At 44.4% G+C, this 26,278-nt stretch overlaps 3 protein-coding genes across 8 annotated transcripts; 2 read left to right on the top strand and 1 right to left on the bottom strand.

The window, feature by feature from the left end:
• Positions 1 to 283: 283 nt before the first annotated feature.
• On the top strand, positions 284 to 16,397 carry LOC131258619 (homeobox protein unc-42). 2 transcript variants are annotated; one of them, XM_058259972.1, is made up of 6 exons: positions 284 to 710; positions 7,925 to 8,109; positions 8,235 to 8,342; positions 14,572 to 14,748; positions 14,890 to 15,007; positions 15,846 to 16,397. In XM_058259972.1, the coding sequence occupies exons 1-6, from the start codon at positions 299 to 301 to the stop codon at positions 15,950 to 15,952; spliced, it is 1,107 nt and encodes a 368-aa protein (XP_058115955.1). In that variant the 5' UTR covers positions 284 to 298; the 3' UTR covers positions 15,953 to 16,397. The 2 variants fall into 2 exon arrangements, with proteins under 2 accessions (XP_058115955.1, XP_058115953.1); XM_058259970.1 differs by having other exon boundaries at positions 299 to 710; positions 14,890 to 14,995.
• Positions 16,398 to 18,559: 2,162 nt separating this feature from the next.
• LOC131271432 (REST corepressor) lies at positions 18,560 to 24,377 on the bottom strand. 5 transcript variants are annotated; one of them, XM_058272860.1, is made up of 10 exons: positions 23,495 to 24,375; positions 23,343 to 23,396; positions 23,013 to 23,147; positions 22,720 to 22,934; positions 22,393 to 22,557; positions 21,698 to 21,972; positions 20,787 to 21,030; positions 20,547 to 20,714; positions 19,991 to 20,332; positions 19,633 to 19,769 (listed from the first exon to the last, which is right to left on the bottom strand). In XM_058272860.1, exons 1-9 carry the CDS (start codon positions 23,646 to 23,648, stop codon positions 20,006 to 20,008), a joined length of 1,737 nt encoding a protein of 578 aa, XP_058128843.1. In that variant the 5' UTR covers positions 23,649 to 24,375; the 3' UTR covers positions 19,633 to 19,769; positions 19,991 to 20,005. The 5 variants fall into 5 exon arrangements, with proteins under 5 accessions (XP_058128846.1, XP_058128843.1, XP_058128844.1 ...); XM_058272861.1 differs by lacking the exon at positions 19,633 to 19,769 and having other exon boundaries at positions 19,877 to 20,332; positions 22,378 to 22,557; positions 23,495 to 24,377; XM_058272859.1 differs by lacking the exon at positions 19,633 to 19,769 and having other exon boundaries at positions 19,880 to 20,332.
• A 582-nt stretch (positions 24,378 to 24,959) lies between these two features.
• Positions 24,960 to 26,270, top strand: LOC131260789 (cation-dependent mannose-6-phosphate receptor-like). Its single transcript, XM_058262610.1, has 5 exons — positions 24,960 to 25,254; positions 25,317 to 25,444; positions 25,519 to 25,594; positions 25,680 to 25,892; positions 25,975 to 26,270. The coding sequence occupies exons 1-5, from the start codon at positions 24,985 to 24,987 to the stop codon at positions 26,050 to 26,052; spliced, it is 765 nt and encodes a 254-aa protein (XP_058118593.1). The 5' UTR covers positions 24,960 to 24,984; the 3' UTR covers positions 26,053 to 26,270.
• Positions 26,271 to 26,278: the final 8 nt, after the last annotated feature.

Here is a 26,278-nt window from a genome sequence, read left to right as displayed (position 1 = left end):
CGGCCCCACGGTGGAGTTCAAAGCCAACTGCGCCGGAACCCCGGGCCCCGTCGGCGGAGTTCTAGGAGGCGGCAGTGGTCTAGCCGGTGGCAACGGGTGCATCGGTGGGATCGGTGGTGGTGGTGGTGGCGTTGGTGGTGGAGTGCTCGGTGGAAGTTCAGAAGGAACGCCGAACGGGGGTGGGGGGCTTGGGCTGAGTCCGACCAGCGAGGCGCAGCAGTTTAACATCTTTCCGGCCATCTTCAGCCGACAGCTGAACTTCAACGCGACCGCCGGATCCTGCGGGCAGGCGAAGCTGATGGACGACCTACGGCCGAACCTGGTCGGAGGCCTGCTCGGCCTACAGCAGGGACTCCTCGACGACCATGCGGCCCTGTCGCACGGAGGCAATCCACTATCGCAGCACCAGACTGGTCAGGAGAGCAAGTTCATGTCGCTACAGGATAACCGGTTGATGAGCATTGCGACGCACGAGAACCGGCTGCTGGGGCTTGGCGGACAGGACCATGGTCGGGGAGGCATCGGCGGGGGCCCGTCGGGTGCAAACGGCGACAAGTCGATAGGGCAGCACCGGAAGTGCAGTAGCACTCCGGAAGACTTCAGCGCCCTCTACGGCGGACTGTCGGGGACTCCCATCAGCGATCATCATCACCACCATACACCGGCCCACACACCTCCGAACCGGCTGTCGGACAACGGATCCGTCACGGGTAAGACCTATCTCCTTCCCCTTTTCACACCCTGTTTCCCAAAATCCGACGGGTGTTGTTTTGACCGACGGCACACGCCGCATCCCTGGGTTTTCGTCCATTTCCAATTGGCCACACGTGCCCTGGATTATCCTCTGAAGGGAAAGAGCAAAACAACGAGCCAGCATACGGTACACCCCGGGAGTTTGCAACGGCTCAGGCTAATCCGTCAATTGTGACCCAACACTAAATGGCCGTCGATAGCTTTCTAATGGGATTGGCCTCGGACCGCCGGTCGCTGCTTACTTCATGTCGTTTTCATGTTTCGTGGACTTTCTCCGTCCGGTATGTCATGCGCTTTTTGTCTTGCTTTGTGAATTTCTCTACTGACCGGTCGTCCAGGTGACCACAAGTAAGCTTTAAGTGCTTAGAAAAGGATTCATAGGAGATATTGTATGTGAATCAATCGATAGAAACCCTTTGTTTCCAGCAAAGACAGACTGCAAAGAAATGACAGCTGAACAAGAACTTTTCATACGTCGCGATTTCGGTGAAACCCCGACGGAGTTCCGGTGGGAGCTTAAGTGCTCTTATTTGTTTTCAAACATCCCTCAAAGTTCAACTGGTAGAAGCAAGAATATCTTCTATCTTTCTTAAAAACAGTTAGAAAATCATTTCTAAAGTTACAAACAAATTAAAGTATTCCTGGCTTCGGAGTTGGTATCGGTACCGACGGGGTTTATGTGAACAAAAAACAATGACCGCAAGAAAATTGAAAACTTGAGCTATGGACTATAAATTGGAATTAACATGAGTAAGGTTTGATATACTAGCTTTAAGTAGCTAAATTACCTTTCAGTAAGTAGCTAAATTACCTTTAAGAAGCAAAATTATAATGTTACACAAGTTGGAGGCGGGCAATATGTCATCCCTAGGAGGAACTGTTTACTTTTATTCTCCAACAGTCTATTTGCTTTCTACAAAATTTGAAACAAAGGAGATCGCAGTTCTGTGCAGGGTTGTGAAATGTGTTATCAACAAGATACATCCCACACAACACATTTGCATGTAAATCGAATATCAACTTGAAATAATCGTACTTCTATGCAATATGATTGAATCGTAAATGATGCTAAAATAATGCCTATACGTACAAAAGTGGAGGCGCTAACCGTACATTGTTCAAAATGTATATGTTTAGTCGTATATTTTCTAAGTCGGCATCATATACGACTTACGATATACATCAGCGGTACATTGCTCGTATATCTATACGTATGCATAAAGAAAATCGTATTACATTCTTAATCGGCATCATATGCAACAAAGAATATACATTGCTCGTACATTGTCTATGCATAATGCGATTCCGATTCGAAAAATACTAGTATGAGATTCAATTTATTCAACTTAATACGACTTCGTGTTGTGTGGGATTACTCTTGGGCTGTATATTTTATAAAAATTCAATGCATTTAATAGCTCTAAATGAAGTTACGATGATTAGGTAGCATACAAGACGAAACCTATATTAAGAATAAAACAATGTCTGATCAAAAGTAAACACATAACGACCAATTTGGAACCATTTAACGTAAAACCATAAAATTGGTAAATATTTATAGTGAGATCAAACATTCTTTAGACTAATAATCTTATTACAATACATAACTGACAAAATGATCCCTGTTTATGTTCTCTAATCAATTTTAATGCTATAATACACTGACGTTAGACTAAAACCAACAAACAAATATGTTATGACATGTCTACTTCCAATGGGTTATAACTTACCATTGAGTCAATATTCATTGCTTACAAATCTGTAACACAAATAAATAAATCATCGAGTGATGCCTTTCACGCCAATGATGAACAGGATGTTATCGTGGATCTTCGACATATATATCCATGGCACACTAGACTTCGAGGGTCTTCCGGTACAACGGCCACCCAAACCCAGCGACCACCACAATCCTACGCACAATGACGAACAATAATAACAGGTTGATTGCTTGGTCTATGCAAAATCCCTACCCTGATAAAGGTGACTGCTGGGTGATGAAAGGGACTGGCAACCCGAGAACGCGGGGACGAGGGAAGCACGGGTGAGTGCAAACAAATGGCTACATTTCTGGTAAGAGGACACCCGGAACAAATGTTGCCCGCTTAAGCTTCACACTTTGCCCATGGCATACGCCCGCCATAAACACATTTTTGCGGAAACGGAGGGTTCCCGGTCTCTGGTCCCGGGGAGTGCAATTGCAGACGACCGTAATGATTGTCGTTCCGGAGCGGTCATTAGCATTGAAAAGCCGAAAAATTCACCAAAGTACACACGCTGATTACGGAGCAATTGAGGCCACACCGTTCCCTGCCGTACTATAGAGCCACAACCTGGAACATTGACGGGCCCCTTTTATTCGAACACGGCAGGGATTTTCCGAACCCTCACGGTTCTCCCAACTATTCTCTTCCGTTTTTTTTTTCCTGGCCGTAGTTCGTCTCTCCCTTCGATCGAAAGCGACAAACTTGACGACGGGCGGGCTGTCAATCTCCGGGAGGGTCCTTTCGCCGAGTGCATCCTCCTGTATATACAGTAATGTAGTACTGCCCAAAAGGGGAATTACAGAGCAATCAAAAGGTGTTGACATACTTGTCGTAAGCTGCACTTCATTATTGTTGCTTTCTTCGATGGGAAAGTGAGTGGGTGAAGCGGGAATCGGCACCGGGACCCTCTTACCAGCACCAGTTGGCCATATGGTTGGTGTAGAATTAGAGCCCAGCGTGACGCGCTTTTCTTCGGTGCGTGCAGGAGGGCGAAACCCGACGGGGCTCTAAATGGGATTTCCATCAGCCGATAAACGATAGCTCGAGTACTTGTTCCGCTCGAAGAAAAGTCGCTCGTGGTGGTTGATTAGCAAATCTTTCTCGACCGCCGTCGCCGACCACAGATAACCTGCCCGAGGACCGACATACTTTGTGCTCCTCCAAACTATCCAACGGCCAGAACTTCACCTGGCCCGGCCAACCGGCCAGTGACGTCGTTCGGCCAAAGTATCAATTATGTAGATGGGCTAATTAAAGGTAAACGTGGGTGTCATTTAACTAATTAATCACTTTCCTTCCTTCCTTCGGGGCCGAGGTCTGGGGAACTCCAGCGGTCGTCTGGTCCACGGTTCCGAACTCTCTCTCACTCTCTTGAATGGACGACGCGGCGCGTGATTCGCGAAACCAACAACGGTTATTAATGAATTATTTATTTTTGTAAATTATGTTAATGCGCCCCGGGCTTGCGACTGATACCTTTCCCCTCCAGGCACCTGATACCTTTCCCTCCGTTTTCCAAGTCTCCTTCCATGGAGGCGTAGGGAAAAGGTTCCCATGTACTCTCTTCCAGGATTTGCGGGCGAAGGAGACAGCACACCTATCTTAAGGCGATTCCAATGAAAGAGATTTAACTCCGAAATTGAATCCTTTACGGTGACGAATTAAAGTAGATTGGCGACCGTGTAAAGGACACTCATCCGGTCGACTCCTCCTCAGTCCAGGCAGGAAATGTGCCTGGTCACATACCTTTACGTCGTTACGCCAAATGATTTACATTTAATCCGATGGCAATGTCTCGCAAGCAGCAAAATGGCGCCACAATTATGCACATCCATCATCATTACGTCCCGGTGTTGACGATGATGTATTGTTGGGTGATGGAGTCGGTTCTCCTCCAACGTTCCACGATGACAGCTGGATGAGATTGAAGGTGCGCGTTAAAAGTGACACCTATGTTATGTGTGGGGAGGCTGGAAAAGTTTGGCAAGGATTGGATGTTTGAAAGGGTAAAACATCAGCCACTTTTCGCAATCATTGTAGCGCCCGTTTGAAGCCCGAATGTCATGCCGAATGATGGCCGCCACACGATCGTACGTCCATCCGGGATGATGTGCTTTGCCGGGAAAAACCTCGGGATGCTCGGGAGAGTCGTCAACCTGGGCACCTTTTTTCGCAGGCCCCATGTGTCGCTTCTGGCCATCCCGCTGGACTGCTTTCCCCCCTGCTCCGCACCGGACAGCCGGACGTAGACATTGCGGTATAATTTATTCATTTCCATCATGGAATTATACCATTTGCATACTAAAAAGGCTCTGCTCGGTCCGTTTGCCGGAATGGGAAGCCATTCGTGAAGCCCTCGGTGGAACACGGACCAACACGGCCACAGTAGTAGTGTCCATTTGCTTACTCCCTCACACTGGCTTTCTATCACTTTCTCTCTCTCTCTCGCAGAAACACAAGTAGGTGTTGGTGTTGAAGTCGAACGCCAACAACGAATCGTTAAAGGTGCAGCAGTCAGTTGGCCAACAGCTGCTAATGAGCAAACTGATTTCAAAACAGGCCACCCGATGACTCCCAGCAATGGCGCTGGATGGCGAACTAGAAATGGGTTCTGTCGCCGTACCACAGTATATGCACAGCAGGCCATGTTAGTTTGTTAGCAAAGCACGTGGGCATCACCGGCGGACTACGAAATGTGGTCTTTTGGCAGCAGCATTTGGGCTTTAAAGTCTCCAAACTTTGTCTTTAAGGTTGACCACAAAGTGGTTAATTTAATTTCTAAATGAAATCTTGAAAAATTATCTTGTATTTATTATTATACTTGTTTGATTTAAGGTGTCCCTTCGAAATTATCATCAAACCAAAGACAATCAACAGACAGGTCGAGTCAAATCTGGTTTTTGCTCCGCCATTGTTGTGACAGTTGGTTGAAAAAGTGTTTACAAACATTTCTAGCATATTTGTGGGAGATCTCCGCCAAAATCTTCGCGAAATAGGTAATTGGTAATTCTAGATCACAGTATCCCCATGGTCTTGCGGATAGAAACTACTCTTCTGTGGGAGATCATGGGATATGGATCTTTTTGCTCGCTTTGATTGCCGAAATTAAGTGTGTGGGTCTGCCTTATACCCAGTCTTTCTCCAGAACATATTTTGAACGCCTCAATTCCTTGTTCTGTTGATGAAACATACCAAATTTGCAGTTTTACTCCACTTTCTTCGCTGTTCGTAAGAAGTAAACAAAATTTCAACCAACTGTCAACAATTTTCCCACGGTTTTAGGCTCGTTACATGGTATGCTGCGACCTGTCTGTTGATTGACTTTGCATCAAACATTTGTGAGCGAATAATCACCACTTTATCATAGTAGGCAATGGATTTATTCATTCTTGTTGTGGATAAAATTATTCTTCCCAATCGTCCATTGTTTCACGACATCCTCCTTTCGTATTGGGTAATTTTTTGTCAATATATCAACCCTTTTTCTGTACAAACTGTGGTTTCCATTCCCTTCACCGATTTAATCAACTTAGATTGGAACGTTTTCGACCGAAAAAGCCGGAAAGAATCTACCCTTTTTAAGGATCAAAGAGGATTTACGTCCACTGTCGAGACCATGTGACAGATGGAGTATCGAAAAAATCTTATCTTTCTTTGATGTTCCGGCCAGTTCGCGTCTATGTACCATCGTTTAGCAGCTTTCGCGACGCTTATGTGGTTTTGCTAGGCGGAGTGATGACCACAAAGCGATTTTTTTCACAAATGGAATTAGAGTAGAAAAAACAAATTCTCTACCTATCGGTGGATCATCAATCAATTAGTTATGCAAAACCACGGGAGCTTGCTTCGGTTGAAATTGAACTTTTCTGGACATAGAACAATGGCGTCCTTCTTGTCGAGAACCGAGTTCTATATACTTCTCGTTCTGATAGTGCATGTCCGCGAGTGGCACTCTGTATCGGTGGTGGAGAAATTGTATTGAATTTAGGTTTAGCCCATTACTATGTAATTATCGGCACTATAATTATCAATTTGATTACAATCAATTTATTAATTAGTATTATTTAAATGGATACCACCAATTTGTCGGCTCATTATATCGATTGCGCGAACCGTGTGTGTATATTCCTCACGTATGTGACCCTTGTTTATGGGTGTGTTTGTGGGTGTATGTATGTCAGGAGAGTGATTGTGATCGTGGTGAAGTTCACCGCTGAAAACTAAATGACGATGCCACACCATCATCCATCGGTGTTGTCGGTATTGTTCGTCCCACTACTATTTCCGGACGTACCGATAATGGCGCTAAACCTTTCTCCCAGCTGGCGCTAGTGTTGGTTTCCTGGTTGTACATGATATTGGTCGCAGCGTTTAGCACCTCCTGACCCCACAACGGGAGACCCCCATCCTGGGGGGGGAAAGTGAAAAGCCCTCAAATCAAATTTTGCTAACCGCCATCCCCCCAAAGTCCGTCAAAGTCCCGGCTCAGTGCGTCGATTTACCGCGGACATGCTTTTTTAACCGTAGGTGATGGTACTAATACTTTTTGCTAATTTCTGTGTAAATGCAAATGAGAGTAAACGAAAGTACGTGGAGCTATTAGGCCTCTGATTCGAGTTCCCGAACGTTCTGCGGCGCTTAGGAATGAACCGCAATTGCAACCTGTCGTAGTGTCCTAGAGTCAGAGCTAAACAAGAACTGACACACATATTCAGAACACGTTACTATCTTATTTAAAAACAGCATTCATTGACATCTAGCCAATTTTTGAAACTATTGAGAAGACCATTTTTAAAGTAACATCCTTTTATCTTATCTCCCAAAATCTCGATCAGCACCAGACTACCTTCATAGCATCAAATACACCACGGGCAAAACCTTCTGCTGTCCTCAGGGTAAAGTGAAACGCTGATGACGTCCCAGGATAACAATTTATTATTTATGATACATATGGTACCCCTATTATTAATCCATTTCCTGTACTCTCGGTGATGACGACGAACCAAGCCTGTCCCCGGGTTTTGGTTTATGCCCACCATCCCTTGCACGAACCTAGGGCTGACCTAGATGCTTAGGGGTTCGCTGCAGCATCATACTTCAAAAACTGATGTCCTGTGGATTGCATTCAGAACACTTGACTCTTCCTTGTGGCCCTGGTTTTTTAAAGGGGACTTTTTTTAGGGCCTCTTGAAGTACTAGTTTCAATTTGTTCCTTTTTATCAGAGCACGATGCTTGTCAAAGGGGAAACCTAACCAACATCGTTGCACCACTCGGTACTATCTTCACACACCCTTCCCTTCCCCATCTCGTTAAACGATGGACACAAAACTAAACATTCTAATTGTGATAATTTCCTTTCCATTTTATTGCCCTCAAAAAACGAAAACATCGGATCGGTTTCCAGCGGAAGGAGCGTTCAAAAAACTAAAACCCGAACCGAACAGCGGCCCGCTCGGTTCCTCGGTCCCCGGTGGCATCTCGTCGCCCGGAAGTGGCATCTCGGCGCTGCCTCAGCACGCTGGCCACACGCCCACCACAGCATCCTGTCCGACACCGGCCCGAAGGCGACACCGGACTACCTTCACTCAGGTTAGTGTGCTCCAAAAAAGTAACCCAAGAAGACCACCGTACATTTCCACCGTATATCCCCGTGTCCGGTTTTATTCACTTCAATAACCTTTCGAACCGGTTCCTTCTTTTCCCCTCTTCTACAGGAACAATTAGCAGAACTAGAGGCGGCCTTTGCGAAATCACACTATCCAGATATCTACTGCAGGGAGGAGCTGGCGAGAACCACGAAGCTCAACGAGGCCAGGATACAGGTTAGTATGGTGTGCTTCTTGCGTGTGTAGGAAAAAACCCAGAGGATCGCTTTGGCGATGCATTATTTTCATTCCGCACCGGCACTAAAGGATCGCGGAAAATTTGGTATGCTAATTGGCGAAAGCGAAAATTGAAATTTTCATTCAAACTTGACGGGGACAATCGAAGACTGGCAGGCAGATACAGACATCCTCATACACACACGCTTATACGCGCCATCGTCATGTCATGCCAGGAGACAGATCGTGGCCGAGGTGCGTTCTCCTGCCGGTGCGCGGAAAATAAGGGCAACAATTCCTGGAAACGGAAGCCGTGCACGGAATTACGCGACATCTATTATGCTAATTTGTTCCTCGTTCTATTTGCAACGAATTTTCTTCTCACTTTTTCCTTTGTCCGCTTTTATTTTTCACCACGAGCTCATCTTTCTTGAGATTGTTTTATTTTGTGCGCTGCGACGTCGAAGAACGATGATTAATATTCACGATCGGCTTTTGGGCAATATTAGAATACGTTCAGGTTTGTTTTAAAACATAGAAACGTACTTTAGGCGAACTGAATGTAATGTCTAAAACATTACAATTACAATTACAATTCCTAAGCACACTTTGATCGAACCATACAAAACTGCAACATAATGTTTAGTACCTCCAAAAGTTTCCAGGTTGAACATATTTAGAAAAACCATACTCCGAACAATCCGATAGCACAATTAAAAACATTCAGCAGATAGGTTTTAATAGTACAGTTAATTCTAAAGTTTAATCAGAAATTCGACTTCAAAACTATTTTAACGATGATAAGTCAAACAATTATCATTAGTGATAAAGTGACCAATGTACTGTCTATTATTAGACCAACATTATTGATTTGATGTCAATAGTCAGAGTCAAAGTTAAAGAAACAGAATCGTTATATTGTCCATTGGTTCCTGTTTTGCATTATTTGACCACTCTGAGACTCCAACATGATGTATAAATGTAGAAAAAAGGAGATTATGAGAGTTCAAACAAACTAAAATCAATTTAATGTAGATTAGAAATCAATCATGCGATGAAATTATTTCTGTTCATTTCTTCAATCATCATCAGTCACATTCGTTACTTTAAATTTCTGATTTCTGGTATGAAAGGTTGTGTCCTTGAGAAAAGCATATGAAGCAGCCTGAATATTAAAGTATATCCTAATATTCTTCTGTACAGAAGTTATAAAGTGAATATAACCCGCATGACATCGTTTGCATCGTTTATGGACAATGTTTTCCCCTACAAAAATACACTCCAGGATGTAGAATGAGTAATATACATTAGGTAAATACTCTGCACATGACCGTTACCGTGCATCCACTGCACCGGTCCATTCTCCAAGGATTTTTGTTTCCCCACCATCCAAGACCGAACAAGCCCGATCCAATCAAACGCGGCGAACGCAGCTGAAGGAAGGTTTAGGAGTTCATTTTTCCCGGCAAAATTCAGCCACCATCGTTCCACGTTGCCGAGGCTGGCCTTGCCAACGGGTGACGAGAACGCAGCTCAAATGGTGAAATAATACTTATTGATTGCATCAATAATTCAATGAAGATATTCGAGCTCTCGATGTCGGGTGTTTGTGCGAAGGACACTCTCCTTCGTTCGCTTTTCCCGGCTCGCTTTGGTGGCGGCCGACATGCCCGGAGAAAAACTGTCCCGGAAGCGAGGAAACCGGGGGACCCGGCATAGACACGCACACGAAATTGCTATTCCTCTCGTAGCAAAAGGCTCCAGAGGTCGGTCGGTCGGGTTTGCGTTCCAAGCGCCGGTGAGCACACGATGAGGACAAAAATCCTAATGGCCCACCCAAACGTCTGCTCTCTCTCGCCCGGAAGTGCGTGAGTTGCATCGGATCGTGTGCATGTTGGGTCCCGTTTTTGTCCCAGCATCAAAGCGATCGAGCGTCCGATCCTGGCGAGGCCAAATTGGAGCCTACCAGGTCCGTACATCAGGCCTGGGACTTCTGGAATCTCGGCGGACGAACGCAATGGCCCGCTAGCTGCGTGTCTCAAAATCGGTTTTAATATTCCAACCCCAATCAGTGGCACGACACAAGGACACACAAAGCTACCCCCTGGTGGAACTGGGCACTGACGATAGGATTTCGGAAAAGCACACAAATGTGCGGGATGGCGTATCGATTCATTCTCGATAACACACGGTTCACACAGAAGATGAAAACCGGTTCCATCGATGGCATTTCCCTTCGTCCAACCGATTTTGAGCTTCGAGAGACTAGGCGCGAATTTATTATTATTCTATTTCCGGTACAAAAAGAGGCTTCGTCGAACACTTTGTTGTGAACCGTCGCTTTGCTCTGCAAGGGCCAAACATTTCCAATTGTTTTCCTGCTTACGTGCATTCGTCTTTGTCCGAAAAAGCGATGGAAATACGATGTTCCGCACTGCAAATAAAACGACCCAAACCGGCAGACATCCACTTCTCAATCGCCAGGTTCGTGACATGTTTGAACAAATCTGTCCATTCGCCTCCAACTACCGGAGGCTTCGACATGAAAGGCAGCACTTTTTGACGAGCTCAGCCGAACAGGCCACTACTTCCGGGCGGCCGGGGGAACACCGTGTCTAGAAATCCGTTTCGGCATCGAATCGGAAACAATTGCGCCGTGTGCCATGGCTAATCAAAGGCATATTTTTAGGCCGGCCCGACCCGTCACGAGGGACACGTCGACAGATTAGAATGGGTCGGGGAATGTTGGAAACTAATCCTACTTTTCCCATCCCTCCCAGTGATATTCTAGACAAATTTATCTGGTCTTGTGGTTTAGCTGTGAGTTGCAAATAGCAACGCATTAGCAAAACCATTCCCTTGCCATTAGTTTTCGTTCGTTTGCGACCGAGATTCATTGAGGGAAGGGTGTTTGTCTGGCGTAAGCTTGGTGGAAAACACATTTGTCGCATTATCGGCCTTAGCCGCAGCCTCCGATTATACTATTGGTTGGGTCAATGCAATTTTAATCATAGGCCGCTTGCTAATTTCGCCCCGGCTGGTGGACTGCAGCAATAATTACCTATAGTTGGAGGTAATTTAAGCGCAATATCACCGTACCATGCAGGGGCAAGGCAGAAAATAAGCAGCTAGAGAAGTTTGTGAAATCCATTCCGGATGCATGTCGATAATACAATCTATCACATCTCAACTGCACCCTCGGTGTGGTTTTAAACCTAGGATTATTTCTTGCTTTTGTGGACACCAGAATAAGCAATTCATTCCGATGGATTGTCTGCTAAATATGAATATTCCAGTTAGTTTAGTATTTTAGGGCCTTAAGGGTAGTTGTGAGATGAAATGGTTATAAGTGATATGGTTTAGTTCATATTTTCAATTTACTTTTTTATCTTTCTTTAAAATTGTCTTTATGGAAAATAATCAGTTCAAAACAACGTCTCAGAATCCGACGGCCATTGCTGGCATCTCTACTTTACGGTAAATAAAATGTTTCTTTTCTATCAGCTTATCGCTCCGGGGTCAACACTGGTTCTAAACTCCCACGGGCAGGTAGCTCCCCTTCTCGATAACTTCAGAATCGAAAAGAAAAAACCAATCCCAAACTCACGCTGCTGTAAAGTCACTTCCACTGGCTTCACTGGAGCGAGAGCAGTTGATTTAAAGTAATACATGAAATCCATTTCGTGCCGTGCGTTTTAGAGGGTACCGGTCTCTAAACCGGTGGAAACTTCGAACCCATCAAAGCATCATCATCATCATCATCATCATCATCGTCGTCTTCGCCTTCGCCTTCGTCTTGGAGCCGTTGTTGTTGTTCATTGCCATCCGTACGAAGGTGATCCCGTTTCGAGCCAAAAAAAAAAGGGAAGGGGAGGTTTAGAGGAAGGACTGCTGACTGACGGCAACTTTTCCTCCTTTTGCGCTCGGCGAGTGAAACTTTCCCGGCTATATAGCCCAATACCCGCAAGAAACGTACCGTGCTCGAGAAAGACAGTGCCAAGAAAATTACCTACACAAACCCTGGGAACAAGGGCTGGATGAGGGGGTAGAGGATTGAGAGGGGAAGGATTTCCAGGGGGCATGGAAACAGCGAGAGCGGGTGAGCCGGAGGGGACGGAACGTGCACGCGGCATTCCCGTTTGCTGTTAGTGTGTAATCTACAACATCAAATGGATCCTTAATTCAATTACTCCGCCTTCTTGGAAATTCCTCCATTACGGTTCTCCCTACCTCCCTTTCCTGCCGACACCCCTGGCTTCGGATGTTTCGCTCACTCGCTTCCCGAGATAGACCCTCCCGGGGCCAAAAGCCCCCCTTTTCGACCGGGTTCCGTTTGGTTCGCAAAACCGGAGCTAAACCGAAAAGGGCCCAAAGCCATAAGACACATCTCGCACTCGCAAACTGTCTTCTCTTCCGTCGCAAACCGTTCCGTTCGCCTTTCCCCTTTGTCTTCCACCGGGGTTCGCGTAGTTTATTTACGAGTTCAATTTCGACTCGACCAACTTCCCCCCACCCTCCCCCCGGTCGACTCCCTATCTCGCCGTCTTTACCGATGAAACCCGGCACAGGAAACCGTAAGCAGCGCTCACTGCTGGCAAAGGAAAATGGCGGAACAAACCACCACCGTGTCTATGGCGAGTTTCTGCCCTAAGAGCCTGACTTTCGCGCGAAGACGCAGGTTCGCTTCACGACGACGATGGCGGCGTTGTATGTGTTTGTGTGCGTACACAATCGCTCGATTTCCCTCGGAAAATCCAGACCAGAACATGTGCACGCGGAGCGGAGTAGCCAAGAACACTAAAAGGCACAATGAGAAAGTTCGCCCTCGTCATTTCTCGAACGTCGTGTCGACGGGGAAAGTCATGCCCATAACCGGCAAAAAGTCTTGGGACGAAGGACTGGTAAGGACTCAGGGAGGGCGATGATGATTTCGAATAGCGGTATACACATTTAATTTAAATAGAATACAACGCGGGACTACTTACAGCATTGGAAACGCAAGACGAGACGAGGGACTCACTTCGTTGATATTCCTTAGCAAAAAGAAGAAAGAAAAACATTAGAAAACAAATAAATGTAATGAATAATGCAATGGAACAATCGCAAAAACCTACGTATGATATTAGGTTTTGTTTTGTCCATATTTGAGGAAAGATTGTTGAGATGTTCTTTTTTTCTTGTTTTGTGGACTCACCCAACGGCGAAAAAGTAGAATAAATGCCCCTGTTTGAGCCAACCGACGAGAAGTTTGCCCCACGTTCCACAATATTAAATCCTTCCCGTTTGGTCGAATTTGAGGAACATCGTAAAGTTCTCCAGGTTCAAAGTCTAATGCCAGAGCAAGCGTACCGAAAGCAACGGATGAGAGGGTGCGATCTCTTTTTCTATTTCCCCCCTTTTTTTGGTTCGGAAAACATTTCCTGCCTGTTTGGCTGGGAATTTACTTTTAGTACGGAGAAAGAGGAGAACCTTTCATGGAACAAAGAAGCACCTACATTCCTGTGTTGTATTTTCCATCATCTACCTTTACGCACAGTGAAAGCATTCCAAACATTCTTTAAGGACTCCCTTGTATTCAATCCTTATTCCTCACACACATACACACACATATATACCATACAAGCAACCATTACCCCACTCACACACAGCAAGCGACGTGCACAAAGTGATGGAAAAGGAAACATTTTTAAAAATGGGGGAAAGACTAACAGCACACGAATAGCGACGGGGCGGGACCAGGGAATCGGCTGTCAGTTAAAAGGAACGAAGGGAACCGAGATATTGGTGTGGTAAAAGGGTCCTGAAAACCATGATGTATTCCAATACAAACACACACTCATCAAGGATTTCTCCATTTTGGAGGTTTTCCGTAGAGAATGGCAACAATCCAAGAATTTACGGGTTGCTCTTGAGGAAAGTCGCCTGCTGAAGACACTTCAATAACCTATTTACACTATTTTACTGTAATTGAATGAATCTTTAGATTAGCTACAATTTTGAGCCTATGTTTCCAGCAATTTCAACAAATTAATCGATTTTTAAGGAGGTGATAGAGCCATCTGTCTAAACATAATGTTGAGCCAAGACCGAACATTTGATATTCGTCATTCTAAACAGAGGATTCTGTCTAATGGCCATTGCTATAGTTACCTGAATGATGTTTAACGGTTTGACTAAACCTTTCGTTGTTTCTTTCTCTCTTTTTCCTTCGGCACCATTTCGCCAACAGGTTTGGTTTCAGAATCGAAGAGCAAAGTACCGGAAGCAGGAGAAGCAGCTCCAGAAGGCTCTCGCCCCGTCGGTCATACCGTCCTGCAATGGCATGATGCGCAACATCCAGGGCTACAGCGTTTCCAGAGGTTATCAACCGTATCCACATCCAAATTCAATCAACCGATATCCCCAGGTACGGGCGCGAAACGCAACAAAGCACATCCCGAGCGCAGACGTTTCGTTCGCTTTTTCGCAAACATCATTCGTCGGTCGATGTGCGTGTGTGTGGTATGGAGTATTGATTTTTATTCTCTTCCCTCCTGCCCCGAAACAGGACCTGTTCCAAATGGGAGCCTCCTCCTACCCGGGCATGACGCAGCCGTTCTCAATGACGCACGGTTCCAATATGGGCGCCGTCGGCGTACGCCAGGACACGATGGGTAAGTATTTACGTTGCACACCTTCCTTCCCCAGCCTTGGTGTTCCAATTACCGACCGGACGGAAAAAGAAAACGCACAGAACGAACGAAACAGGAAAAGAAAATGCCAAAGAATTGGCCCTTCTCACGTATAATCTACATCAACAAATAAAGCACCCTGCCCGGGCGGTCCACCTTCCGAAGGAGATGGAACATGTCTTCCATCCGATGTCGCGAAGCGTGAAATGCTAGTAGGCTGGGTACGCCATGCATGATGAGTAGGCCACTACTACAACAGCCATCGCACTTGGAGCTTGGAACTTGTCAGACACACTGGCAGGATGCCAGGAAGGTTCAGCCTTTCTTGGATATAAATAAATAAATAAACGAATAAGCCCTTCAAGGTGCGGCACGCCACGAAGCATTCCTTGCCGTGGAAGCCAGCGGAAAAGCCTGCATCTTGGAAGGAAATTTGCTATTTGCACCTCGAAATGACGGAGGTGTTTGCCCATAATCGGCGAAGTGAGTCCTGAACAGTGCACGCCAGCTTCCGGAAGCACCCAATGGCGGCAAGCAAGCGCGCCCATCGAGCCCTCGGCGTTCTGGGCACGTTCTTTGGTAAATTTGTCATTTCCGCCGAGCGGTAATGATCAATAATGTTTTTCCTATATAGATATTTTTTCCTCCACCATGTGCCGTCTGCTCATCTTCAAGACGTTTGCATTTTGCAAGATGTTGCAAGATGAAAAAGATGTAGGAAGGATTTCCACTTGCGCTTTGGGACCAAGGGTTTTCACTTACGGGTTTTCGATGGTCAACAAGATAGTGAGGTGAACCACATTAACACCTTTCTTCCTTCTTCTTCCACCAGGAATGACGGCCGAGGACGAATGGTACAATAAGAGCTTATCTGCACTGCGAATGAACAGTTCGCATCATCCCAATCTGTCCGCTCCGATGCTGCAATACCAGACATAATTCATGTAGATCTAATGAATGCAAAAAAGTAGCACGTGTACGATTCCTCACTAGCGCCGAAGCAGAAAGAGTGTTCCCCGGACGTAGTGCGAAACAGGAGGCACATCCAGTTTAAGCTGCGATGCTCATCGATTGCGAGCTGGAACCGAACCTGGACACCAAAGCACCCTATCCATAATAGGCTAAAATGAAGAGAAAAAAATAAACAAACAAAAAAACACTCCAAGCAGCAAACCGGTCACAAAGAATAGGACATTTTCAACCCATCGCGCCAGGACCTCGCCTCGGCCACGTCACAATGGATTTCCATTTTTGGATCGATTTTTATTTTATTGTTACAGATGATTTTTCATCACACACACACACACGGGTGAGAAGTGAAAAACAGAAAACCGTTTAGTACCCGGGAACCAATCCGGGAAAACGCTAATGGTTTAATTATATTGCGTGCATGCGAGGTAGATGCGAATGCTTCTCGTGCTCACACTACACCGTTCCGGTTTACGTTTTTCTGCCCGTTTTGCTCCCAATTCGAAAATGTGCACCCTATTGTTGGGAACGAGCCCGAGCAAATAAAACGCATCATAATTTACGTTCATTGCATTACGGATGGTTGTGGTGCAGTGGCGAATACATCCATCCGCATGTGCATGTTAAAATGGTTCTTTCAAATAAAACAATGCCAATGATGCTAACACCCGCACGTCATCGATGAGCAAAAGCCGTAAATGTGATCCCTGCACCACATCCATGTACAAATGGGGCGGTAAAACAACTTGCTATATTTTCCACCTCTTGCGGCCGAATACATGTTCGGCATACGATAAATGTATAAAACGGTCCATTTCAAAGGAAACAGCATCCATTTCAAAGGAGGCTTCACAATCCTGAATGGTCGATATGGCCGGTGAAGAAGTCATGTGAGGTGTCCTTTAGCAAATGATGATACCTAGTCGGACAAAACGTAGTCAGAACCCAACAGAGACAATGCTGTTGCGCGGTAGAGGTACACGCAAATCGATAAATCCAAGCAGGAGCAAACTTCTGTATCAAACAGGTACCAAAATACAAAAAAAGGAAAAGGATATCGGAACTAGCATTTAAAGTATTGAAACGAAACATAGCTAAATTATTATTTTATTTAATACGAACTAAACAGGCCAGAAGCAACCACACACAAAAAGCAACTTAAAATCCCCCAAGCACACACACACACACACTCACACATTAATAATGGCGCTTGTGGATAGTGGCTAGTGAATAAGCAACTAAATTTATATATCTTAATAAAAGTGAAATAAAACGGTACACCACGGTCGGAGTTTATGCTACTACAGACGCGTCTCGAGCCCGTGTTCGGCGGTACTTGTACATAGACTTCTACGAGTAAGTCAACTAATATGAAGGAAATGAAATGGAAATGGCAAGCGGAGAAAATGCTAAGCGAGCAGGATAAAAGAAGGAATATAGAAAAGAAGTAAACAAACAACTATGTGAAAATAAAACAAATCAGAAAGCGTTTGAATTTTATGTAGATGTAAATAAACTAAGATACATTAAAACGAACGTATGCTTATAGTTACTCTTTAGGTGTTACTTCCCGAATGTTTCGTCATATTAGCTGTATTTCTTTCAGTACTTCGAGTACCTTCATAAATCAATATTTCTGTTTAACCTTAAAATACCGCAATTGTTTATTTCATTATGTTACAGTTATTAAATGTGTCGTGCTTTGTTTGATCGATTACGGCGTTTTTCCTTCCACGCCTTATTTACTTAACTGGATATCAATCGTATATAAATCGAATCTTAAACGGTGTACATAAAATATACTGTTTCCTTCAACTTTATACGCGTGCAACCGCCATCGTGTTTGCTTGTAATGGTAAGTCTTAGAAAGAAAAACCTCTTCGTTTCGGTTTAATTTTCTCTTTTAGGGTGGTACTCATCTGCCTAGCTTGAAGGGTATGTTTTAGCAGCACTCCATCCCACTTGGAACGACCGATAACCGTGCGGGTTATCGGATTTTTTTTTTTTTAGCTGGAGAAAAAATTAAACATAATGCTGTGAGAACACAGACATCACTTACTCTCTAGGACGACTTGGGTATTCGAACGAATGATACATTATGGTGAATTAGCTCAAGATCAGCATTTTTCCCTTTTTTATTATTCCCTTCCTTTTCATCTTTTTAATTTCGTTTGTTAAATAAGTGGCAAAAAAGGGACAAAAAGCAATCTTAACTTGTAAATCTAAATGTATAAAATGAGTGATAGTTAATTAAAATAATCCCTATCAATAGTCTTAAAAAGGCCAATGTGTAGTTAATTTTCCTCGACATCTGCACCCAATGGAAACAGGCATCAAATTAAAGTCTTTTCCAATACAATTTAGACCTAACGAGATGGAAATAGATGAAAACAGCGCTTCAATGACCATAAAAACAGCATTGTGGTATGGGATTTAAAAAAATATATTTTGACGTAACACCTTGCCATCCGAAGTCTCCACAGGGGAGCGTGAATCAAACAGGGCATGCCAATACTCAACGCAATTATGAGTAAATGGTGAACACAAATGAAATGAAACATCAAAATGCAAATCGAAAATATGTTCAATGATTGAACCACATTTTTAAACAGAAAAGAAGCGCTGATGTATCCATTTCTAACAATCGATCCTCAGTCTCGATCAACTCAAGATAGAGATCCTTAAGCGTAGATAAATGCGAGGAAGCTATGCTAGTGGGGGAAACAATTGTATGCATAATGATATCGTGTCTCTCTTATTTTCTGACCTACTCGAAACTGAAACAGTTCCCTGGCAAGGTCGTTCAACGTTTGCTCCGATTATCGGCAATCTGTGAACCATGTTTCACTCATTGGGATTGGGTGGAAGTAATCTTCTTTTATTGTAAAATACATAGTTAGAAAATACGACAGACACACTAAACAAACAATGCAAGTTAGCCTGTCGTTGATTTTTGTTAGTACACAATTGCTAAGTGTGTTAATATATAACAGTGAATATGAGCGCGAATCGCTCAACTTTGTCCAAACACGACGAATATTTCATTAAAAAAAAAAAATAGAAAATAAAAAGGGAACAAAAGCAACCTCATTTATATGTCGTACAAATGGAGCAGAGGGTGCGTGGTAATATAATACGAAATTGCTTTTATTCTACCTAAGCTCCTATTTGTTTTTTCTAGTGTGCAGCACACCCACGTGTTCTCCCATTCCTCTCTATGAGTCCACAGTCCAGTGTTGTCGTACGTACGCTATACTTCGAAGGGGTTTTCATTATGTTTTCGCTTCCACTAACCACTGTTTTTCTTACGTTCTAAGATACAAGTTAATAATATGCTTTATCATGCCTGTAAACTGTCTGTTTGTTGCATGATAGGATGAGGCTAAGCGGGTATCGAAAGGTATATGCACGCGTGACATAGGAGCACACCTTCCAGTTTTGCTTCGGTTTTTGGCTTACCTTTCGCTCCTTGCGTCTTCGCCGAACCCGGCTACTCCCTCTACTGAATAATGACAGTATTCGACGTATCCGTAGCATCTTCACTCTTGATGGTAGCAGAGAACTTCACTTCGTCCACCTCCATCGACAAACTAGTGTTCAGGACGATGGGCGCAGCCGGTAAAGCATTCGCCACGGGGACGGTGGGTTGCATACTGCTGTTCAAGGGTGCATCAATCATACTGCTGTCGTTGTTCACCATTTCTAAAGGCTCTTCTTTTACGGCTACCTGTCCATTTGTTGTTGCTACCACCGTAACTCTGTTGTTAACATCATCGACGAGGCCAATCTAGAAAAAAATATTTATCCGTATTCCAAGCGTTACAACTTGTTGACGCATCTGACAAGCGTTTGATACGATTATTTAATACTAAACAACTTACTAGAACCTTGACCATTTTTTTATGATTACAACTCTGCCACACGGCAAGCAAAATTATATGGTATATTTTTCTCTACCTTTAAATTGCATCCTATGCAAACGTTTTTTATGGTTTGCCATTAACCCACCCTTTTTATTCCGGTTTATTTTACATCCATTATCTCAACAACTTCCCCGGATGGAGTGGAGGCTTTCGGTTTGTCTGTCTCGGACGATCCGCTCGCAAGCGATTGATCGGCCACTTCTACGCTGGCACCTCCTCCACCCTCCGCCGACGGATTCTCGCTAGCATCTTTCTTGACCGTAGCCCCGTTATTTTTGGAACCAATCGACTGGTCCTTCGCGCTGCTGTTGCTGCTGGCCATCTCAAACTCCTTTAGCACAGCGTCCAGGTTAAACCGGCGCCGATAGTTCATGAAAAAGGCGCGCACTTGCGTCTCGGTCTTCGAGCCAAGCGTATCGGCAATGGCCTGTGTGTATCGCGGGACGCCCGCGAGAGAATATCGACCACGAGGAAGGACGTAAGATGCACATCAAAGCGAATCGAAGCATACCACAAAAAAGAAGGGAGAGAAAGAAGAGAGAGAACAAATCAGCGAGGGACATACTAGTACGCTTAAGGTTTTAGCCTGATGCTTCTTCTTGGCTTCAAGGGAATGACGGTTTGGTAAACGAAAGCATTACCTGAAAATCGCGCCCGTAAATGCGTACGCCTTGCACCGCGAGCAGCAACTCCTCGTTGTTCCAACGAGAATTCAGGCGGGCAGTGTTTCCCTCCGGTGGCTTCAGCACCTCCAGCGCATCGTCAATTTTGCGCTTAAGCCCACTGACCGTTTGCTTGTTGTACTGAATCTGAGAGGAACGGGAATAATGAACAGGAAAGTTGGAACCAGTGTGTAACAGCACCACAGACCGTTTGCTTACTTGACTCAAAAGTGAAACGATCTCCCGATCCATGCATGCCAGCAGATCGTCGTTCGGATTCCCCTTCCTACTACCGTCGTCGTTCTGGGCAGTACTGGCCAGCTTCACGATGTCGTCGTGGTTGATGTACATGCCCTTGGGCGGGCGACGTTTGTGACTGTCGCCGCTCTTGCCAAGCATATTCGAACCCCGCGCACGTCTGCTCATGAATGGTCCGGACGTTGGACGCAACACGCCGGTGCGTCTAAAATAACACAGGACAGGGCACAATACACCCCCGGTAACAAAAAAAAGAGACACTTAAGGCAACATACAGCGGAAGAAAACCAGTACGAAAAACAAAAATCTGGTATCGGGAAATAATGATCAATGACGCCACTCTGCATTCCTAGCCAATTGAAGTAGCAATTTCAAACAAACAAATATCATGAAGGAGCATATCGGGTTGGAAAAAAATTGGAAAGTGTGCTACAATTTTGCATGACACACACACACATTTGGGTGCTAACAAATGAACCAAAATAAATATGTAAATTACCAGAGATTCATATTCTCAAAGAAATGCATATTGTAAACAGGACAGTAACAATATTCTCAGAGCCAGAGAATGTGTCCTACTTATGACCTTAATGTGTACTTTAAAAAAATGCAAAAGTGGTCGATATCAGCAAAAGTGCAATGATGGTGACTTGTTCAAACAAATACAAAGAAAACAAAGGGCAAAACATGACCATAAACGAAACAATGTTTGCTCACTATCTCTCTAATCTGCAGAGATGTTTGTTGAAAAAGCTACAAAACAAAATACGTTGCTACTTGGGCGGTTTGCAAAGTGTCGCAGAAATCGTCAAAACTAAAGGGAAACAAAACGAGTAGAAATAGACGGGTGGATGTAGGATTGAAAACAATACCTCCAATGATGATGGCAACTGCCACAGAGTTTCCCTTGCGTTGTCGCGTGCACCTCACTGCACATTACCCCGCAGCCGGTACAATTGAGGGACCCATCGGTGCTGGTGGCGTTCGGTCCAAGGCCCGAACTGCCATTGCTTTCGTTTGCGGTGGCGTTGGTGGCGGCAGCATCCCGGACCAAGTCGTTGCTATTGCACGACTGACCATTCGCAGCTCCGGAATTATTATTGCCGGCGCTGTTACTGTTTGCACCCGTTGTACTGTTCGTGGCAGGCTTTTTTATGCGTTCAATTCGTGCGCATTTTCGCGAACACCAGAGAGTTTGAGGAACATATTCGATTCGTGGCCAGACGCACGCAGTTTCATGATGGATACGAATGGAAAAATATAGAAAGCGAAATAAGGGTTTATTTTTAACTTTTAACCGACTCAACCGGGATCAATATCGACAGGCTGAGGATGACATGAATTGAAAACAAAAGTATTCGTCTCTTAATCTTGTAATCCCGCTTCCTCGCTGCCTCTCTGTAGCTTTCTCTCGCTCTTTTTCTCTCCCTCTCTCGATCTTTTATACCTTTTTCATTAATATGCGCTTACAATCGTTGCCACTTCGCGAAAGAATTATCTTACGTAACTAGCTAGCAAAACTTGTTGCCCATGTTTTGCGTTTGGAAATCACATAAAAGACACCTACCTTGTCCTCGTTATCCGATTCCTCGTTGCTTCCGTGATCGCTTCCATTTTCCGAGCTGTCGTTCTTCTTCATTTTTTCTTGGCGATCCATTACGCTCGTTCTGCTACGCGTCTTTTTCCACGAGTAGTAAAATTTCACTAAGCTCGCAATGGATTTGTCGGGCAGCTGAAAATGGAAAATACTTTTTGAGGTATGACTTTTTTAACCGACAGCAAATAAGAAGTGCGGAAACATTTACAGCAAAACATTAGGCGAATGCATGTTATGTGGACAGCGGTATTATGCTTCTTGTAATATACAACAGTATGAATCATGCCCACATCTTACCATCTGACGGATACGATGAAAGCTTTTCCCGTGGAACTGGAAAGCTTGTTCAAACAGAACTCGATCCTCGGCGGTCCACTCGTCTGGGAAAGGTGTGAAATTGGCCAAATCCAGTACCGCCCGCTCGAGATCGTGTTTGTGCCAGAAAAGCATACCGAGCGCCTGTTCACCGTTGTAGCCATACTTGTCCTTGGCTACCGTGATATATTCCTCCACTAGGGGTTAGAAAAAAAAGTTAGAAAAACAAAACAATAACTATACTGCAACACTGCACATTTGGTCGTTGCACGTACGTTTGTTGTCGGGAATTTCTTTTGTCGGTGACCATACGAGCAAGGCACGGTCGTTCAGTAGCTCTAGTTTTCGATAGGGTTGTGGTATAAGTTCTGGACACACCGCCTGATAGTCACGACCAACTCGGATTTTTTCTGCAAAAATAAAAATTTTAGAACAAAATACCATGAGAAAAAAACAACAATGCGGGGTAAAATACTAATAGCGCTTTTCATGAAACTAACTACGTGTTTCAAAAAGACCCACACTGCACGAACTCACAGCAATGACAAATCCCACACTACCGATCCGCCTTCAACGTTTTTTCTTGTTTAATTGATTTAACTTACCTTCATATTCACTTTTAGTCTTTGTTGTCTTCGAAGTGTTGCCGTTTTTGCGAGCTGCCAAAAGCATGAGAACATTCATGAGAGGATCGCTAATCGCGGATGACAAAAGCAGGATGCTTCATACGAACACGGGATTAATCGTCGTTACTTACAGTTTTCCTCGTCGGAGCTGGAGTCGGTTGTTCCGCTTCCCCCGGCAGCAACGGCCGTGGCCGCACCGGTTCCCGGATGACCGTTGGGACTGGGACCGCGCGATCTACGCCCGTTCCGCACACCGCTTTCCGTAGTCCTTTCCGCAAGAACCATTTTCGCTTTCTTCGAATCCAACGCGATTGCCAGTTTTGACCGATCGACTCGAAAGCTCACCACTTCCTTTCTTCCGTCGCCCGGAACACACACAGCTCTTCCTTCCGTCGCGCGATTTCTTCGAGCACTTGTGCGGTGGTAAATTGGCCCGCCTCGATCGATATCGATATCGCACAAATGCGGTCCAAAAGCCCTTCGAGTGACTCCTTCGCACGGACGAACGGTCAGTAGGTATATCAAACAAACGGCAGCAGCAGCACTACGCCGAGGTCCACCAACAGAAGGAACGGCTCACAGTGTTACCTTGGTTCACTTTTCACGCGACCGTACGCGTCTGCGGGTCGTGCGTGCTGTCAAAAGTGTATTCTACGGATGACAGTGCTGCCAACTAAGTAGAAATTTGATTTATCTTTGGCGTGTTTCGCGAAATTTCAACGCTTTCAACTCTACTGGCGCGCACAAATAAACATAGAAAATTACTGCGTTCCAGGAAACTATATTAGCTAGAGCTAGAGAACGCAACTTAAAATCCAGTGCAGCCTATGAATACCCTGTTTCATTCAATGTCCTTCGATAGGAGTGGTACACATAGTGGTTAACAATTTGCTTTTGATTGCAAAGCCAATTCAAATAAAACTAACATTTGAACAGCGTCTTCGAAATGTTACAGTTTATGCGCCAATTTAAGTAACACTAATTAAGCACTATTCAAAGGAAAATTACAGATACGTACAAAATGGTTACGAAGAGTTTCGAATGCACGCAAAGCTTGACAATTCTGAATCAACTACATGTTCTGTTCGTGTCAGGCCTTGTCGTACGTAGATGGTCCACTTGTTTTAAAAACGTAGCGTACGTTACGTGAATTTCCTAAACCGTCATGATATTGAGCATTTTTTAAAAAAACATGGTTATTTGATAATGAATGAATATTCCCTCGCAGCTTTAGTAATAGTTTCATAATGCACATCAGATGATTGGTAAAATTTGATTTGCCTGTCGTCAACGAAAATCCCACACGAACAAGCCAGAACAATCAAGGTGCCTATAGTTCAGGAGGTGTAGCATTACCTCTTTCCATATGACTGCCTTATTGTTTTATAGGCTTTTTACCAGACTATTGGTTTATTGGAGTTTACATGAAGATTTTAAACTTTATGAATAAGGCTATCTTGCTTTATACTCAATTCGTTGCTATATTTTTCAGTGGATGACAGAATAACGTCCTTTTTGGAGTGTAGAAAAATGTCAATTCATCCCAAGCGCTACGACCTTGTAATCTCTATACACTTTGACCAACAATACAAAGTGTTCTTCAGCTCTGAAATGACCAAAGATGTGTAAATACCTGGTTCTTGTTTTGTGCTGCGCGCTCAGTTTCACCTACGCTAGAGAATGCAGAAAAGTCGGTGATTGTTCATGTGAATACTACGACGGCACAGGAATAAATTTGAGACCCATTATCGGCCATGCTGGTCCACCCCTGCAGGCTAACTATGCCAATGGGACTGTTTATTATTTCAGTCCTTGTGAGGATCTGATTTACACACCCGACAATACCAGTAATAATGATGCAGAGAGTAATCCTTGCGCCAAAGGATATACGGTACGCATAAGGAATGAAATCTTAGGAAAAATACCAATTCCCTCCCCCACATTTTTCTTCAGCTCTGCCAGGCTATCCTGGCTAATGGTACCGTAAACTACACACGGCTAGGAGAACTGAAGGAGACCCAGTTTACCAGCGACAAAGAGGGTGATGGGCTTTATCTCACTTATAACAAAACGACTCAAAGGTAAACAGATTTTCAATCCATCGTACTTCAAAAGAGTTATTTGGTTAATCATTTGATTCTAATTTCATTTCCAGTACGCACATTAAACTGATATGTACCACTGATAAGACTACGTACTTTTTTCCCGAAACATCGGAGAAAGGAATAACGGTGAGTCATGATGGTTCCTACGGAAAGGAAAACGAAATTCAAACCGAAGAGCCGTAATTGAAAAGCCGTTTTCTAATACTTTCAGAAGCTGCTTCTATTCTCTCCGCATGCCTGTCCAATCACGATAGAAGACTTCAGCAAACCCAGCACCGGAACTGTGCTGCTTATCATGTTATTTATTGCCTTTCTATCGTACTTTGTCATCGGAGCCACAGTCAATGCACTATACATTGGAGCGAGAGGCATGGAAATTATTCCCCATGTGGACTTTTGGAGAGATTTGCCTAATCTTGTGAGGGTAAGAAAGGCATTGTCCAATCCTGCGAACCTGGGAATCATAACGAGTACGTCCAATTACTACAAAACTATCTTTTTTGCAGGACGGAGCACTATATCTACAGAACGGCTGCAGGGTCACCAGTCAAACCCCTAATCCAGACTCCTACGATGCCATATGAGAAGATTGCCCCCCTTTTGTGTTATTCGAAGCTTAAAGAAGATGTTGGATCACAAATTGGATTTCACTATCCGCTAGAAAAAACTGTTCGAGCGCGTTCGACAAACGTGGAATGGTCGAATACTGTGAACGGACTGACATATTTCTTTATTTGTACAGTTACAGTGCCGAATAAATTCCTAATTTCTACTGTTACATGCTACGTTTGTTTTGCTATAATTTAAAAT

Source organism: Anopheles coustani, chromosome 3, assembly GCF_943734705.1.
Source record: "Anopheles coustani chromosome 3, idAnoCousDA_361_x.2, whole genome shotgun sequence".
In the NCBI taxonomy this organism is placed as follows: Eukaryota; Metazoa; Arthropoda; class Insecta; order Diptera; family Culicidae; genus Anopheles; species Anopheles coustani.
Note: the sequence above shows the minus strand (reverse complement) of the source record. Positions and strands in the feature narration are given on the sequence as shown.

Excerpts from the sequence above, each read along its gene's own strand:
- LOC131271432 (XM_058272861.1), bottom strand. The coding sequence starts at position 23,648 with ATGGTTCTTGCGGAAAGGACTACGGAAAGCGGTGTGCGGAACGGGCGT. Across the intron at positions 22,935-23,012 it reads AGAAATTCCCGACAACAAAC|TGGAGGAATATATCACGGTA; the intron begins GTACGTGCAACG and ends TCTAACCCCTAG. Across the intron at positions 20,715-20,786 it reads TCGTTTCACTTTTGAGTCAA|ATTCAGTACAACAAGCAAAC; the intron begins GTAAGCAAACGG and ends CGTTCCTCTCAG.
- LOC131260789 (XM_058262610.1), top strand. The coding sequence starts at position 24,985 with ATGTGTAAATACCTGGTTCTTGTTTTGTGCTGCGCGCTCAGTTTCACC. Across the intron at positions 25,255-25,316 it reads CTTGCGCCAAAGGATATACG|CTCTGCCAGGCTATCCTGGC; the intron begins GTACGCATAAGG and ends ATTTTTCTTCAG. Across the intron at positions 25,445-25,518 it reads TATAACAAAACGACTCAAAG|TACGCACATTAAACTGATAT; the intron begins GTAAACAGATTT and ends TTTCATTTCCAG.
- LOC131258619 (XM_058259972.1), top strand. The coding sequence starts at position 299 with ATGGACGACCTACGGCCGAACCTGGTCGGAGGCCTGCTCGGCCTACAG. Across the intron at positions 8,343-14,571 it reads TCAACGAGGCCAGGATACAG|GTTTGGTTTCAGAATCGAAG; the intron begins GTTAGTATGGTG and ends TTTCGCCAACAG. Across the intron at positions 15,008-15,845 it reads CACGATGGGTAAGTATTTAC|GAATGACGGCCGAGGACGAA; the intron begins GTTGCACACCTT and ends TTCTTCCACCAG.